The sequence below is a fragment of the Embiotoca jacksoni genome, unplaced genomic scaffold (assembly GCF_022577435.1).
Source record: "Embiotoca jacksoni isolate LCO1_2020_lvr unplaced genomic scaffold, fEmbJac1.0.p SCAF_44, whole genome shotgun sequence".
Classification (NCBI taxonomy): Eukaryota; Metazoa; Chordata; class Actinopteri; family Embiotocidae; genus Embiotoca; species Embiotoca jacksoni.
The window spans coordinates 182,326-196,709 of NW_027185397.1; the positions used below are offsets into that span (position 1 = coordinate 182,326).

The window sequence follows — 14,384 nt, forward strand, 5'->3', positions numbered from 1 at the left end:
TATGGTGTAGTATAACAGTACAGTATAGTATAGTGTAGTATAACAGTGCAGTATAGTGTATTATAACAGTACAGTATAGTATAGTGTAGTATAACAGTGCAGTATAGTGTATTATAACAGTACAGTATAGTATAGTGTAGTATAACAGTGCAGTATAGTATAGTGTAGTATAACAGTACAATAGTTGGGAGGTGTTAAATAAAACTGATTAAACTGCTGCTGTGTTACAGCTGGTTCATATTAATATATCGTTACTGTTAGATTGGTTCTATTGAAGGTTCTATTGGTTCTATACAGATTATCTTGATCCATCTCTTACGCCGCTGACTTACGTGACCCGTCAGTGTGGTTCTGTCCTCTCAGATCTCTGGTTCTCTTTGTTCTGACACTAAAGATTACAATAGAATCTACATGGATTATGGATTATGGGGTCCCAGGTTCCCTCATGGAGCTCAGGTCATAAAGTTCTCAAGATGTTTATCAAAATGTAACGTTCAGTTTAATCAATGCTGGAATTCATCCAGACTCTAATACGAGTCAAAACATCTTCAGATGATCAGGATCAAACAGCATCTTTTATAAACCCCTCCCCCTCCCAGTGATGTCACTTCCTGGTTCACCGGATCTTTCCTCTTAAGAAGCGAGCGGACTCGTCACAGCAGAATAGAACATGGAGGTTCTCCTGGAAACGCAGAGAAGCAGACTGGCAACGAGGCGCTGGCCCACTTTCTGCTCCGCACACACACACACACACACACACACACACACACACACACACACACACACACACACACACACACACACACACACAACCACACACAACCACACACACACACTCACACACACAACCACACACACACACACACACACACACACAACCACACACACACACACACACACACACACACACACACACACAACCACACACACACACACACACACAACCACACACAACCACACACACACACACACACACTCACACACACAACCACAGACACACACACACACTCACACACACAACCACACACACACACACACACACACACACACACACACACACACACACACACACTCACACACACACACACAACCACACACAACCACACACAACCACACACACACACACACACACACTCACACACACAACCACAGACACACACACACACACACACACACACACACACACACACACACACATGCTCAAAGCACACTTCTGTCATGCAGGACATGTTCACACACACTCAGCCAGCCACCTCACAGGGGGAGGAAGATGCTCTCCTGTGTGGGAGGATGGGGGAGGAGGTTTTTTTAAGAATTATTTAAAAATGAAAATGAGCATTATGAGCTGGTGAAATGGCTGCAGTGTGTTTTATGTGTAGTTGAACCTGATGAAGGAGAGTAACGGGGGAACGACAGCATATGTGCGGTTCTTCAGCTCGTTAGTGTGACAGACGGACTCTTAAACAGCGTCCGTCCTTGAGAATTGTCCTCGAACATTTCATTGAATCTCTGCCAGCTGTCCTGCAGCTCGCTGCGACCTATGACCTTCCTGTCCAGGTGGAAAAACAGGAAGAAAAAAATGAGGTCATTCTTGGTCAAAGGAGCTAAAAAAAAGATCTTGTAGTAAAAATAAGTTACCTGTGATCCTCAAATACAACCTGTTTCTAAAAAAGATGGGACGCTGTGTAAAATGTAAATAAAAACAGAATGCAGTGATGTACACATCTCATAAACTCATTTAATTGAAAAAACATTTTATTGTTTTATGAAAAATATCTGCTCATTTTGATTTTGAAGGCAGCAACACGTCTATAAAGTTGTGACAGGATCAACAAAAGACTGGAACAGTTGTGTAACGCAAAAAAAGAAAACACCTGGTGGAACATCTGACAACTAATCAGGTTACCATGGCAACAGATCAGTAACATGATTGGGTATAAAAAGATGATTTCAGAGAGGCAGAGTCTCTCAGCAGTGAAGATGGGGAGAGGTTCACCACTCTGAAAGACTGTGTTGGAAAATAGTTCAACAATCTAAGAATAATGTTCCTCAACGTAAAACTACAAAGAATTAGTGGACTTCATCGTCTACGGTTCATAATATCATTAAAAGATTCAGAGAATCTGGAGAAATCTCTGAACACAAGGGACAAGGCTGGAAACTATTACTGAGAATTTTGCTTTTTAAACAAGTTGGCTGGAAATGTATTTTTCTTTTTCTTATTGTTAATAAATAAAAGGAATTGACGTTGTTCGTCTGCAGCACACACCTTCATTAGTCATAAAATCACAAACATAAATATAAAGCAACACCGGCCTTTGTATTTGAGAGAATCAAGCAGCAGATTGTTGATTTCTTCAGTTAGCTGCTCTATTGTTTCACCACTCGATATGTGTGTTTTGATGATCTGCTGTCTGAGTTACCGACAGAAGAAGAATCGTTTTTGCTGTTTGGATTACGACCACTTCCTCTGATTGGAGTTGAGTTGTTGCTGCAGTTCGGTTTGTTGGAGAGAATCCTATAAAGTTTGAAGGAGTGCTGCAGTGAGTTGGTCTGAGCTGCATTAATATGGGAGGAAAAGCTGCATTGATGCTCATATTGTTTTCATGCAGATATTCAGTGACAGTGATTTAGTCTTCTAGCTGTCGTCAGCGGTCCGTCAGGTTCTCCAGCGGTCAGTGAGGTTCTCCTGCAGTCAGTGAGGTTCTCCTGCGGTCCGTCAGGTTCTCCTGCGGTCAGTGAGGTTCTCCTGCGGTCCGTCAGGTTCTCCAGCGGTCAGTGAGCTTCTCCTGCGGTCAGTGAGGTTCTCCAGCGGTCAGTGAGGTTCTCCTGCGGTCAGTGAGGTTCTCCAGCGGTCAGTGAGGTTCTCCTGCGGTCCGTCAGGTTCTCCTGCGGTCAGTGAGGTTCTCCTGCAGTCAGTGAGGTTCTCCTGCGGTCCGTCAGGTTCTCCTGCGGTCAGTGAGGTTCTCCTGCGGTCCGTCAGGTTCTCCAGCGGTCAGTGAGCTTCTCCTGCGGTCAGTGAGGTTCTCCAGCGGTCAGTGAGGTTCTCCTGCGGTCAGTGAGGTTCTCCAGCGGTCAGTGAGGTTCTCCAGCGGTCAGTGAGGTTCTCCAGTGGTCAGTGAGGTTCTCCTGCGGGGCAGCTCGGTCTGTCCTGGAACTCCAGTGTCTTCACACACTAACAGGTCTTCATAGGTCCGTTCACAAAGAAATAAAAGGCCAAACCTCAGAGCTGCTTCAGGATGATCAGAGAGCAGAACAGCAGTGAGTCAGAAACAACCGCTCACTGATACAAGTCTTTGTAGTTTTCTGGAACGGTTGCCGTCTTTGTACGTCCTTGAAGCAGCAGAGGACGGAGTTCAGCCTGCTGCAGCCTTTTATACGTGATCTCCCTCTGCAGCCGTCAGTCTGTCTTTCTGTATTTTAATTGGGATGTTATCATCCCCATCAGCTCCAACCTGAGCTCCAGTGTAAGGAGATGTAACTCGGTGTGAGCAGATTGGTTGTGAAGACGGAGTGTGACTGTGCTTTCATCCCACCTCCTTCCTCCTCTCATACATGGTTAATCCTGAGTATTAGGCAGCCCAGATCTCCATATTATCACGCCGAGCCTGAGTCCTGCAGCGTGTGAATCTCCATACTGGAAGTTTAATAGTTTATCTGCAGGATGGAGGCTGAATGTGATTCAGCGAACACTAACCCTCTCCTGCAGCAGCTGCATGCGTCGGCCGACAGCGTGTTGTGTGTCTGTTCTCCCAGATAACAGCTGTTAATCTTCCCTGTGTTGTGCTGTGCAGGTGCCTGTTTCTGCCCAGCCTGGCGCCCCACAACGCTCCCACCAACAACACCAACGCTTTGGGGGTCAGCGACGGAGCCGTGCTGAGTGGGATGGGCACAGGTAAATAAAAACGTCATCACGTGATGATCTGAAGCTCTGTTACACTTCTTCACCATCGCTACGACACCTTTCACCCGTTTCTCACAACTGTACACAACTGTAAACACAAAACCCCGTTTTCAAAACCTGGGACTCGTCCAACATTCACCTCTAACAGGATTAAACCACGACTGAGCGGTCGTCGCACGCTGCATCAGAAAATAGAACATAATGTTGTTTACAATACTGTAAATGCCTTGAGTTAAAAAAAACAAGACAAGGAAAAAAGCCATTTCATATCTCAGTAAATTCAGCATTTACATACAGCAAAAATAAAGGAAAAGGACCAAACCGGTGGATGGTGGAAATGCTGTCTGTCCAGCAGTCTCAGTGCTGTTGTGAAGCAGCGTGACTACCAGAGCCTCTGATAGTTTGGATCGATGGGTTCAGGCTGCTGTTTGGTTCGGAGGAGTTCAGTGTTTCAGAGATCCAGAAAACCTGTATCACTTCTGTTCTGCTGACTCGGCATCTCTCCGGGAGACGAGGAGGTAGCGCCGAGGCCTCGTCCAGCCGGTGATGCTGCATCGCTCCCTTCGTGTAGACGGAGACGGCCCCTCCCTTTGATGCAGTCGTCACGGTTACTAGCCACTGGGTTGGCGTAGGGCTGTCTCACTTCTGAGAACCCTGCAGTGAGATGCCTCGTTCTTCAGAGAGCCGGGGTTACCTCTGTAACCTAAAGTGTTGCTCTCATGTCATTTCCTGTTGTTTATCTCATTTTAAGAGCTCTCATGTCTGTCATCCTCATTCACACGGTCACATCTTCTTTTGCATCATTCCTTCATGCAGTAAAACTACGACATCTAAAAGACTAACAAATGTGTAAACAAGTGTTGTTTAGTGTGTTAAAAACAAGTGTTTGTTACAAAATGCATCATAAAAAACATTATTTAACCCACAAAGATTTCACAGTATCACGTCTTTGTTATTCAATGTGGAGCAGAGATAAAATGAACCTCTGATATTTATGAAGCACAGCCAGACTCTTCCTCCTCCTCCTCCTCCTCTCCTCTCCTCTCCTCCTACCTCCTCCTACCTCCTCCTCCTCCTCTCCTCTCCTCTCCTCCTACCTCCTCTTACCTCCTCCTCCTCCGCTCCTCCTCCGCTCCTCCTCCTCTTCATCTGTTTGCCTCCTCCTCTACTCCTCCTCTTCCTCTCCTCCTCCATCTGTTTACCTCCTCCTCCTCTTCATCTGTTTACCTCCTCTTCCTCTACTCCTCCTCCTCTTCCTCTCCTCCTCATCCATCTGTTTACCTCCTCCTCTTCCTCTCCTCCTCCATCTGTTTACCTCCTCCTCTCCTCCTTCTCTTCATCTGTTTACCTCTTCCTCCTTTCCTCCTCCTCCTCTTCCTCTCCTCATCTTCATCTGTTTACCTCCTCCTCCTCTCCATCTGTTTACCTCTTCCTCCTCTACTCCTCCTCCTCTTCCTCTCATCCTCCTCCATTTGTTTACCTCCTCCTCTCCTCCTCTTCTTCATCTGTTTACCTCCTCCTCCTCTCCTCCTCCTCTCCATCTGTTTACCTCTTCCTCCTCTCCTCCTCCTCCATCTGTTTACCTCCTCCTCCTCTCCCTGTGTACTCATCCACCCCACGCTGTTCTCCTCCTGTCCTCCAACATTATTTATAGACGTCACAGTTTCCATCCTCTCGTTTCTTCATCACTCATATTTTCCTTTTCTCTTATTTCTTCCTCCCCTTCATGGCCGTCCCCCCCCCCCCCAACCCCCACACCTTCTTGCCTGCCTCATTTATCTTTACCTCCACACCTCCTCCTCCCCCGTTCCCTCCCGCTCCCATCTGACCCATATCTGTGGATGACATCATCTGGAGGCTCCTTCATCAAATAGAACCGTAGAACCACTAATCCCTTGATGTCCATCAGAACCGTAGAACCACTAATCCCTTGATGTCCATCAGAACCGTAGAACCATTAATCCCTTGATGTTCATCAGAACCGTAGAACCACTAATCCCTTGATGTCCATCAGAACCGTAGAACCATTAATCCCTTGATGTCCATCAGAACCGTAGAACCACTAATCCCTTGATGTCCATCAGAACCGTAGAACCATTAATCCCTTGATGTCCATCAGAACCGTAGAACCACTAATCCCTTGATGTCCATCAGAACCGTAGAACCATTAATCCCTTGATGTTCATCAGAACCGTAGAACCATTAATCCCTTGATGTCCATCAGAACCGTAGAACCACTAATCCCTTGATGTCCATCAGAACCGTAGAACCATTAATCCCTTGATGTCCATCAGAACCGTAGAACCACTAATCCCTTGGTGTCCATCAGAACCGTAGAACCTCTAATCCCTTTGTGTCCATCAGAACCGTAGAACCACTAATCCCTTGATGTCCATCAGAACCGTAGAACCATTAATCCCTTGATGTTCATCAGAACCGTAGAACCATTAATCCCTTGATGTCCATCAGAACCGTAGAACCACTAATCCCTTGATGTCCATCAGAACCGTAGAACCATTAATCCCTTGATGTCCATCAGAACCGTAGAACCACTAATCCCTTGATGTCCATCAGAACCGTAGAACCATTAATCCCTTGATGTCCATCAGAACCGTAGAACCATTAATCCCTTGATGTCCATCAGAACCGTAGAACCATTAATCCCTTGATGTCCATCAGAACCGTAGAACCACTAATCCCTTGATGTCCATCAGAACCGTAGAACCATTAATCCCTTGATGTCCATCAGAACCGTAGAACCACTAATCCCTTGGTGTCCATCAGAACCGTAGAACCTCTAATCCCTTTGTGTCCATCAGAACCGTAGAACCACTAATCCCTTGATGTCCATCAGAACCGTAGAACCTCTAATCCCTTGATGTCCATCAGAACCGTAGAACCTCTAATCCCTTGATGTCCATCAGAACCGTAGAACCATTAATCCCTTGATGTCCATCAGAACCGTAGAACCATTAATCCCTTGATGTCCATCAGAACCGTAGAACCACTAATCCCTTGATGTCCATCAGAACCGTAGAACCATTAATCCCTTGATGTTCATCAGAACCGTAGAACCATTAATCCCTTGATGTTCATCAGAACCGTAGAACCACCAATCCCTTGATGTTCATCAGAACCGTAGAACCACCAATCCCTTGGTGTCCATCAGAACCGTAGAACCTCTAATCCCTTGATGTCCATCAGAACCGTAGAACCACTAATCCCTTGATGTCCATCAGAACCGTAGAACCTCTAATCCCTTGATGTCCATCAGAACCGTAGAACCATTAATCCCTTGATGTCCATCAGAACCGTAGAACCTCTAATCCCTTGATGTCCATCAGAACCGTAGAACCATTAATCCCTTGATGTCCATCAGAACCGTAGAACCATTAATCCCTTGATGTTCATCAGAACCGTAGAACCATTAATCCCTTGATGTTCATCAGAACCGTAGAACCACCAATCCCTTGATGTTCATCAGAACCGTAGAACCACCAATCCCTTGATGTTCATCAGAACCGTAGAACCACCAATCCCTTGATGTCCATCAGAACCGTAGAACCACTAATCCCTTGGTGTCCATCAGAACCGTAGAACCTCTAATCCCTTGGTGTCCATCAGAACCGTAGAACCACTAATCCCTTGATGTCCATCAGAACCGTAGAACCATTAATCCCTTGATGTCCATCAGAACCGTAGAACCTCTAATCCCTTGATGTCCATCAGAACCGTAGAACCATTAATCCCTTGATGTCCATCAGAACCCGACTCCTTCCTCAACACACCGTCTGAGCTCAGCTGCTCTTCAACTGCAGCTTTTTCTCCATCTTGTTGAATTATGTTTCCTCCTCCGACGGTTTTAATTCGTCCGGTCTGACAACCGTCTCCATCCTGAGGCTGCGTCACGTTTTGTTCCTGAGGTGTTGTTTCACTGAGCTGCAGATCGGACGGCGTGCTCACTTATTTCTGCCTTTATATTTCAGTGTTGTGTAACACAACACACTGTCTGCTTCGTTCTGCCCTCCAGGCTCCATTTCATTTAGCGTCTGATTAAAAGCTGTGTAAATAAACATGACATAACTTTGGTTTATTCACCACAGATACAAACAATTACAGACATGTGGAAAGCACAATTAAAAGATGATCGACTGAAGAGAAAAAGTTTTTACAGATGGGATAAGAAGTGATTTATGTCACATTAAAAGAGACGAGCACAGTATTGAAGATGAAAAGATGAACCTGTTCAAGTCAAGCAGCTGTGACTCATAAAACCAGCTCAATGAATGCTCTGTTCAGGCAGGGATGAACTGTAGTCAGGAAACATTGACTTTAATCTGGAGGAGGAGGAGCAGATTGCCAGCGTGGTGTCCTGAGAGGAGCAGTGATACCGTTCAGTGTTGCAGGAGTTACACGGAGGAAATAATAACTGATCTCCTAACGTCCAGGATGAAAGTGTAACCTGCCTTCCAGAGACACAAACAGTCTGAACCTGTGATATATTAAGAGATAGTTGCACCTCCTGCTGACTCTAATGGTCCTCCTCCGTCTCCTCCAGGGGAGCGCCTGTTTCCTCCTCCGTCGGGCCTCAGCTACTCCACCTGGTTCTGCGTGGAGCGGTTCAGCGCGGCTCCCCAGGCCCACCCGGTGCGCCTCCTGACGGTGGTGCGTCGGGCCACGTCCTCGGAGCAGCACTACGTCTGCCTGGCCGTCGTGCTGTCGGCCAAAGACCACTCGCTCACCGTCTCCACCAAGGAGGAGCTGCTGCAGACGTACTGTGAGTCATAACATCCACAATGCATCACAATGATTCTACAACCAGTAGCTCCACCCCAGAGATCTGATTGGTCAACTGTACATCTGGAACAAATCACCATGACAACACATCCTGCTCATCACTAGAAATCTCACTCCACCTCCTCAATGGGAAAATAGAATTAGAATAGAGTTTCCTATAATATGTAATATAATGTAGTTTCTACTTGTTATAGTTCTATTAAATGACCCATGTGGTGAAGTCGGGTCTCTTTTGGTCCTTTTTGGTCGCTCCGAGCACCCGTACCGTAACACCACGGATAGTCACGCACTTACAATCCTAGAGGAGGCTAGCTGGACCGGTTTGGTTTGAACACATGACACGGAGCTAAAATGTTAAAAACACATGAGAACATGGATATCTTTGTTCATCAGATATCTTTGTTCATCAGATATCTTTGTTCATCAGATATCCTTGTTCATCAGATATCTTTGTTCATCAGATATCTTTGTTCATCAGATATCTTTGTTCATCAGATATCTTTGTTCATCAGATATCCTTGTTCATCAGATATCTTTGTTCATCAGATATCTTTGTTCATCAGATATCTTAGTTCATCAGATATCTTTGTTCGTCAGATATCTTTGTTCATCAGATATCTTAGTTCATCAGATATCTTTGTTCGTCAGATATCTTTGTTCATCAGGTATTTGTTCCTCAGATATCTTTGTTCGTCAGGTATCTTTATTCATCAGATATCTTTGTTCATCAGATATCTTTGTTCATCAGATATTTGTTCCTCAGATATCTTTGTTCATCAGATATCTTTATTCATCAGGTATCTTTGTTCATCAGATATCTTAGTTCATCAGATATCTTTGTTCATCAGATATTTGTTCATCAGATATCTTTGTTCATCAGATATCTTAGTTCATCAGATATCTTTGTTCATCAGATATTTGTTCATCAGATATCTTTGTTCATCAGATATCTTAGTTCATCAGATATCTTTGTTCATCAGATATTTGTTCATCAGATATTTGTTCCTCAGATATCTTAGTTCGTCAGATATCTTTGTTCGTCAGGTATCTTTGTTCATCAGATATCTTTGTTCATCAGATATCTTAGTTCATCAGATATCTTTGTTCATCAGATATTTGTTCATCAGATATCTTTGTTCATCAGATATCTTTATTCATCAGGTATCTTTGTTCATCAGATATCTTAGTTCATCAGATATCTTTGTTCGTCAGATATCTTTGTTCATCAGGTATTTGTTCCTCAGATATCTTTGTTCATCAGATATCTTTGTTCATCAGATATTTGTTCCTCAGATATCTTTGTTCATCAGATATCTTTATTCATCAGGTATCTTTGTTCATCAGATATCTTAGTTCATCAGATATCTTTGTTCATCAGATATTTGTTCCTCAGATATCTTTGTTCATCAGATATCTTTATTCATCAGGTATCTTTGTTCATCAGATATCTTAGTTCATCAGATATCTTTGTTCATCAGATATTTGTTCATCAGATATCTTTGTTCATCAGATATCTTAGTTCATCAGATATCTTTGTTCATCAGATATTTGTTCATCAGATATCTTTGTTCATCAGATATCTTAGTTCATCAGATATCTTTGTTCATCAGATATTTGTTCATCAGATATTTGTTCCTCAGATATCTTAGTTCGTCAGATATCTTTGTTCGTCAGGTATCTTTGTTCATCAGATATCTTTGTTCATCAGATATCTTAGTTCATCAGATATTTTTGTTCATCAGATATTTGTTCATCAGATATCTTTGTTCATCAGATATCTTTATTCATCAGGTATCTTTGTTCATCAGATATCTTAGTTCATCAGATATCTTTGTTCGTCAGATATCTTTGTTCATCAGGTATTTGTTCCTCAGATATCTTTGTTCGTCAGGTATCTTTATTCATCAGATATCTTTGTTCATCAGATATCTTTGTTCATCAGATATTTGTTCCTCAGATATCTTTGTTCATCAGATATCTTTATTCATCAGGTATCTTTGTTCATCAGATATCTTAGTTCATCAGATATCTTTGTTCATCAGATATTTGTTCATCAGATATCTTTGTTCATCAGATATCTTAGTTCATCAGATATCTTTGTTCATCAGATATCTTAGTTCATCAGATATCTTTGTTCATCAGATATTTGTTCATCAGATATTTGTTCATCAGATATCTTTGTTCGTCAGATATCTTTGTTCGTCAGATATCTTTGTTCATCAGATATCTTTGTTCATCAGATATTTGTTCATCAGATATCTTTGTTCATCAGATAACTTTGTTTCATCAGATATCTTTGTTCGTCAGATATCTTTGTTCATCAGATATCTTTGTTCCAACCAGACTGAACTAGCTGATCAGTTTAGTGTTTCTATTTTTCTGTATTTATTCAGTTGGAGACTAGAAATCCTCTCTGTTGCTACGGTGGTTGCTAAGGGTCGGACTACTTCCTGGAGTAGTAAACATTACATACGTTACATAAGAGTCTACTGACGGGACTGATTGGTTTCCAGTTCTTAGTCATACCCCATGTGTTGTCATGGAAACAGAGATCACTAACAAAGAGTTTTATATTTTAGAGTGAATTGCTCCACAACATGAACACATGTAGATGACATGTTTTATTTAGATGGTAACTTGTTGTATGATCACAAATCATCGTTGCTTCAATCAGCGTTCAGCTCTGTTGAGTCACTGAAGGAAACACGTTTACAGACTGGAGGCAACTTTTAATGTGACATACAGTCACAGAGTGGCTGCTGATAGAGCGAGCTGTAGTCGTTGAAGATGGTGTTATTCAGTGTATATTCTCAGCCAAGAAATCATTCATATGTTGTTATATATAATAACATAATATTGTTTTATGTGTTGGTTTTTGATTTTGTGTTTGAACCTTTTGAAAATATTTTCTTGGTCATATTAAAAGTAGTAAAAACATGAAATATCTTTAGTATAACAGCTGAAAAATGTTCCTCTCGCTCAGTTCATGTTTTTACTTCCCTGAAACCGTCTGACTCACTGCCCACCCCTCCTCCTCCTCCCCCCCCCTCTCCCCCCACCAAGCAGCCGATGAGTCCAGTGAGGAGGCCTCCTTCTATGAGATCCTGCCCTGCTGTGCTCGGTTCCGCTGCGGCGAGCTGATCGCGGAGGGCCAATGGCACCACCTGCTGCTGGTGATGAGCAAAGGCATGCTGAAGAACAGCATGGCCACGCTGTACCTGGACGGGACGCTGGTCAGCACCGTCAAGGTACACATGGAGTGATGGATGACGTCACACCTGTCTGACATCTGCACTGAACTAGAAGAGAGAAACTTCTGTTTGGATAAAAACGTCACGGAAATAATCAACCATTTTTAGTTGAGTGCAATTTAAAGATTTCCCAGTCAGGCTGTTGATTTCACCAGAGATTCATCTCTTCAACACCGTCAGAGAAGGTGAAGCCTTCAATGTGTTGAAATACTCACCTGAAATACACACATGAAATACACACATGAAATACACACCTGAAATACACACACACACAGACACACACACACACACACAGACACACACACACACACACACACACACACACACACACACACACACACACACACTTCTTCACTATGACTTGATCCTGTGGTGATTTAGATTTTTCCTTCAGCGTTTTGTCCTGAATGTCAGAAACAGTTTCAAACATCACAAAGCTGTGAACGTATCTGAGATCTTCATATCAGATCTGTGATCGATCAGCTGACGTCGTTCACTAAAACACGACTTCTACGTTTCCACTCCGACTTTCACGTTATTATTCTGCAGCTACGTTAACGCTGCGTTCCAGTTCCTTCCTCTCCTTCTCGGTCGAACGGCTCAGCGAGCGTTCATCACAGAGATGCAGCAGACATCCCATAAAACCGCACGCCTCGATCTCCACGACGACGTCGCTGCTTCGTCTGTGACGCAGCGCCGCAGAGAACCGGCGGTGAAGTCGTGTCGTCGTTCCACTGCATGAAGCTCTGCGTCCATCACAGACCTCCGAACGGTCTCCAACAGAGAGCCGACATCACATCCCCCTTCGTAAACAATAATAATAATAAAGTGTGAGTGGTCCTCCACTACAGCTGAGTCATCAGCACATCACAGGGCCGGATGTCCTGACTGGGAGTCCCTGTTTGGGCCCCCCACTCATTCAGGACATTTATTTTCCGTCAGGAACTCAGCTCATATTTCTTCAAACTGCTGAGTCATGCAGTGTCCCACAAACATGGTTCAGATATTAACCGATTCTACACAACTATTAACAGATATCTCTCTACTGACTATATTTTATGGTGAGATACATCAAAACATTACAATTTCATGAGATGAAATCATTTATTTCCTTTATATAAATTTCTCATATTAGAAATCTTAAAGTATTATCAAATGAAATGATGAAAGATTTGGAAAGTCCAGACTGTCCTGAAAAAAACAAGATACAACATGAATGTTTAACCTCAACAATGACCCCCCCCCCCCTCCCCCCTCCTCTAGCTCCACTACATCCATAGCGCCCCGGGCGGCTCCGGCTCCACCAACCCCCCGGTGCTGAGCACCGTGTACGGCTACGTGGGGACGCCCCCGGCCCAGCGCCAGCTCTCCAGCCTGGTGTGGCGTCTGGGGCCGAGTCACTTCCTGGAGGAGGTCCTTCCCGCCGCCAGCGTTGCCGCCGTCTACGAGCTCGGGCCCAACTTCGTGGGCAGCTTCCAGGCCGTCTACCTGCCCTGTGAGTCCTCAGCATGCTCCGACAGGGTGTGCAGTGGCCTTCTGTTGTGAGCAGTCTGAAGAGAGGAATAAACCTTTTGTGTGCATAAAAGAAGTCTTTGAATATTTTTAGTTCAACTCGTGACCAATCTGAACATAAACAAGTGTTGTGTTTATTTTTATAAACCTGTCTTTTCTATATGTTAATATTTTTACTGGCTGTGTTGCTCGCTCTCCTTCGCGTCAGGTAAAGACTCAAAGACGGAGGTGGCCCCGACGTCTCCGGTGGCGCTGGTCCCGGAGGAGAAGGTGTCCTTCAGTCTCTGCGCGCTGTCTGTCTCCACCCTCACTGTCGCCAAGATCAGGAAGGTCTACAACAAACTGGACAGCAAAGCCATCGCCAAGCAGGTCAGACTCAGCTGAGCAACCCTGTCACTGTTCATCAACATCAGCGGGGCGGGTGGGGAGGACTCCTTCATAAAGAAAGATAAAAGAAAAGAAAACAAGTCTGCAAATGTGTCAATCAAAGGAGAAACACACAAGTATCAGAAACCAGTAACTTCATGAATGAATCATTTTCACCTTCATGCTTCTACAAACAAATAATGACTGAAATTATTAAAACAAACAACATCAATTGTACAAAGAGTGGATTTAACTGACTTCATGACTTCATGAGATCATGACATCATGATTTCATGACATCATGACTTCATGACTTCATGTCAGAGTGCTATGTTTTCAGTCCAGCAAAGTTTGGAGAAGAAAGATTTCTATCTTAAATAATTAATAAATACACACAAAAGATTCTGTTTCTATGACCGACTCTATTTATAAATGTAAGTGCACTCTCACTCACACACACTCTCACACACACTCTCACACACACTCTCACACACACTCTCACTCACACTCTCACACACACTCTCACTCACACACACTCTCACACACACTCTCAC

At 43.8% G+C, this 14,384-nt stretch overlaps 1 protein-coding gene across 1 annotated transcript in view; it reads left to right on the forward strand.

Moving 5' to 3' along the window:
• Positions 1–14,384, forward strand: part of wdfy3 (WD repeat and FYVE domain containing 3) — a 127,675-nt gene that overhangs the window by 59,713 nt on the left and 53,578 nt on the right. The window contains 5 exon segments of the mRNA XM_069169322.1: positions 3,795–3,895; positions 8,463–8,681; positions 11,768–11,949; positions 13,216–13,447; positions 13,673–13,833. Coding sequence (XP_069025423.1) covers positions 3,795–3,895; positions 8,463–8,681; positions 11,768–11,949; positions 13,216–13,447; positions 13,673–13,833 — 895 coding nt within the window.